This window comes from Electrona antarctica (assembly GCF_951216825.1).
Source record: "Electrona antarctica genome assembly, contig: scaffold_795, whole genome shotgun sequence".
Lineage (NCBI taxonomy): Eukaryota > Metazoa > Chordata > Actinopteri > Myctophiformes > Myctophidae > Electrona > Electrona antarctica.
The window spans coordinates 29,012-32,366 of NW_027637594.1; the positions used below are offsets into that span (position 1 = coordinate 29,012).

General features: G+C 51.5%; 1 protein-coding gene across 1 annotated transcript; it reads right to left on the reverse strand.

Moving 5' to 3' along the window:
* Window positions 1-2,183: 2,183 nt before the first annotated feature.
* Window positions 2,184-3,143, reverse strand: LOC306918794 (dolichyl-diphosphooligosaccharide--protein glycosyltransferase subunit MAGT1-like; the record flags this gene model as incomplete). The annotated part of the gene is made up of 1 exon (XM_079531659.1): window positions 2,184-3,143. One exon carries the CDS (start codon window positions 3,141-3,143, stop codon window positions 2,184-2,186), a length of 960 nt encoding a protein of 319 aa, XP_079387785.1.
* Window positions 3,144-3,355: the final 212 nt, after the last annotated feature.

Here is a 3,355-nt window from a genome sequence, read left to right on the forward strand (position 1 = left end):
AACATAATGCTTAAAACACCAAAAGGGGTTCCCGCCCAAAATGGGTTAAGGTTATTGTAGCAGTCAATTTATATTGGGTGTCGGGAGTGGGCGGGGCGTGGGTCCCGAGACGTTGCCAAAGCATTTTCGGGGGTCCCCGGACAAAAACGTTGAGAACCCCTGTTCTAAAGTGTCTCCCTCAAACACGTCCATTGTGTATGTTTTTTAGCGACAAGCGGACGAAACCAAATCGGATGTTGAGAGATCAACATCCGGTCGAGACAACACACACTATTATGTCAACATAACATCCGGTCGCGGCGTTTTGGCCCTTCAAAATAAGGGTTGAACGGAGGAAAATCCTGGCAATATAATAACAATTCTTAAAGGTATATTCAGTGATTTCACTTAATTCAAATACCACTTCTTTTTTTGTTTTGTTGTGATAATCCTCCCTACTATAGAGTGTGCATATAAGGAGTTCCTCCCTGTCCCCAGTTAACACCTGGGGGTCAACAAACCTTAGGTTTCGTTTTTGGCTAGGTGGCCCAGCCTTCATCCAATCAGGAGAGAGAGGGGCCTTCCGCCAATCATGATCGAGCAGGGGCGGGCCTTAGTGCGTGTGCTGTTGGCCTGTCGCGTGTCACACCACTGTAGTGTGTGTGCATGTGCACATCTTGTTACTTATTATCTTGTTAACTGTCCTTTTGCGCAGATCACGCAAAACTCAGCAAAAAGAAAAGGACAATATCGATGGCCTCCAACTGTATACTGTAGGCATTGCAAGTGTGAAATCTCTCTCTTTCACAAAACGTTTGTTTAAAGGGTAAGACCACTTTTTTAGAGGTTTGAGTTGTTTTCTTACCTTATTATTGGCAAACTAGTCCTTTCCACGAGTTATTTCGCTCCGTTGTGGTGTTTATTAGCAATTTAGGAAATAAAAATAGTCGCTCATTGACTTCCATTGTAACGGGGAAACAGCTCTCAAAAGTAACCCTTTTAGCACATAAACAAACGCAACAAAAGCTGATTCACATCAGGAAAACTCATGCGGTTTTATTTTCGTCTTTTAAATTAGATTTATAAAGTTACTATTTTGGTCGGGGATATACTGAAGCAGTACGCCGGCGTTCCCGCGGGGACATCTTGCGAGGTTTTGTTTGTAAACAAGTCGCCATGCTGTTTGAGATGCACCCAGCTGCAGCCTCGCATACATACGAGCAGTCCCAAACACAGACACTTCTTCTAAAGTGTCTTCTAAAGCAGGGGTTCTCAACCCGTGGGTCGCGACCCCTCGGGGGGGGTCGCCAAATTAGTTTGGGGGGTCCCCAAATTATTTTAAAAAAGATTGTTTTTATTTTATTTTTTTTCACGATTTTTCAAAAATAGCAGACCTACAAGCTCGTAGCGCGCCACTCGGTGGCGCGCTATGAGCTTGTAGATCTGCTATTTTTCAATAGCTAAATTATAACATAATGCTTAAAACACCAAAAGGGGTTCCCGCCCAAAATGGGTTAAGGTTATTGTAGCAGTCAATTTATATTGGGTGTCGGGAGTGGGCGGGGCGTGGGTCCCGAGACGTTGCCAAAGCATTTTCGGGGGTCCCCGGACAAAAACGTTGAGAACCCCTGTTCTAAAGTGTCTCCCTCAAACACGTCCATTGTGTATGTTTTTTAGCGACAAGCGGACGAAACCAAATCGGATGTTGAGAGATCAACATCCGGTCGAGACAACACACACTATTATGTCAACATAACATCCGGTCGCGGCGTTTTGGCCCTTCAAAATAAGGGTTGAACGGAGGAAAATCCTGGCAATATAATAACAATTCTTAAAGGTATATTCAGTGATTTCACTTAATTCAAATACCACTTCTTTTTTTGTTTTGTTGTGATAATCCTCCCTACTATAGAGTGTGCATATAAGGAGTTCCTCCCTGTCCCCAGTTAACACCTGGGGGTCAACAAACCTTAGGTTTCGTTTTTGGCTAGGTGGCCCAGCCTTCATCCAATCAGGAGAGAGAGGGGCCTTCCGCCAATCATGATCGAGCAGGGGCGGGCCTTAGTGCGTGTGCTGTTGGCCTGTCGCGTGTCACACCACTGTAGTGTGTGTGCATGTGCACATCTTGTTACCGGGGCAGACTGGAGGGGTTTCCAAATCACCCAAATCACTGAATGCTCCTTTAAGGTAATCGTGGCGGGCATTCAATTCTTCGCTGTGAAGACGTGCTTCAGACAAGTGAAGGACATCAACACCAGGACGTTTCCCGCCAGACACCTCCCCTTAGTCCCCCCCCAGCGGCGGCCGCCGCCGCTCGGCGCCTCGCACAGCAGCACGATGCCTGCGGTGGCGGCCGCGTTGAACGCCGCCACCACGTAGGCCTCGGCCCCGAACTGGGCCTGGGTGCTGGGGTGGACGAAGGTCAACTGCTGCCGGTTCTCGGGGTGCCTGTAGGCGAACGGCGGCCCGTGCATGTGGTTCCACACCTGGCCCGACGTCATCAGCAGGACACAGAAGAGCGCAGAGAAGGCCCACACGTTCCTGTCGAGGCGCTTGAGGTAGGCGAGCGCGCCGGCCAGCGCCAGCAGCAGGCCCAGGATGAAGGGTTTGGTGAGGTCTGGGGGAGGGCTCACGTGCAGGCGCACGCCCGTCTCGTCGGTCACCCAGGCGGCCAGATGCGGAGCGAGGTGGCCTCTGTTGTCCAGGTCGTACTCGGACGGTTTCGTCCCTTTGTCGGGGGGCGGGAAGTGGAGGAGCGCCGGGACGGTCTCCAGACGTAGCGCCTTGAAGACGTCCGGCGCTTCGGCGAGGTCCAAGGTCGCAAAGAAGACTTTGTTCGCGTCGGTCGTGAAGGCGGAGGAGGAGTGTCGCCAGGCGTTGGCCAGCACGCGGAACTCCTCCGCGGCCTCCCGGCACATGGAGCAGTCGCCCGGATTGCGGTTCGCCGTGAACATGACCACCACGGAGTAGTTCCTGGGCGGCGTCTCCACGAAGCGGTGGAACATGTCGCCGTTCATCCTGATGACGGGCTTCCTGGAGGCCCACTCGCTCAGCTGAGACAACTTATCCGACAGCGACGGAGGGCCTCTCTTCTGGGCGGCGGAGGAGGGAGCGCCGTTCCAGGCGAGGAGCAGGAGTAAGACGAATACGAGTTTCCGAAACATCTTGGGATGGCACTGGCACGACCGCAGACTAATGTCAATCTTGATCTGGAGATGGGGAACGATTTTCCCCACGCTGCTACTTATAATGCTACAGCGACACAAACGTCATGCTGTGCCTGGCCAATCGGCCAAGCCGATGGGTTGGATTGGCCAATCGGAGAAGCCGAGGCCTGCTGAGCTTCCCAATTAGGACAAATGGATTACTAGGGGAT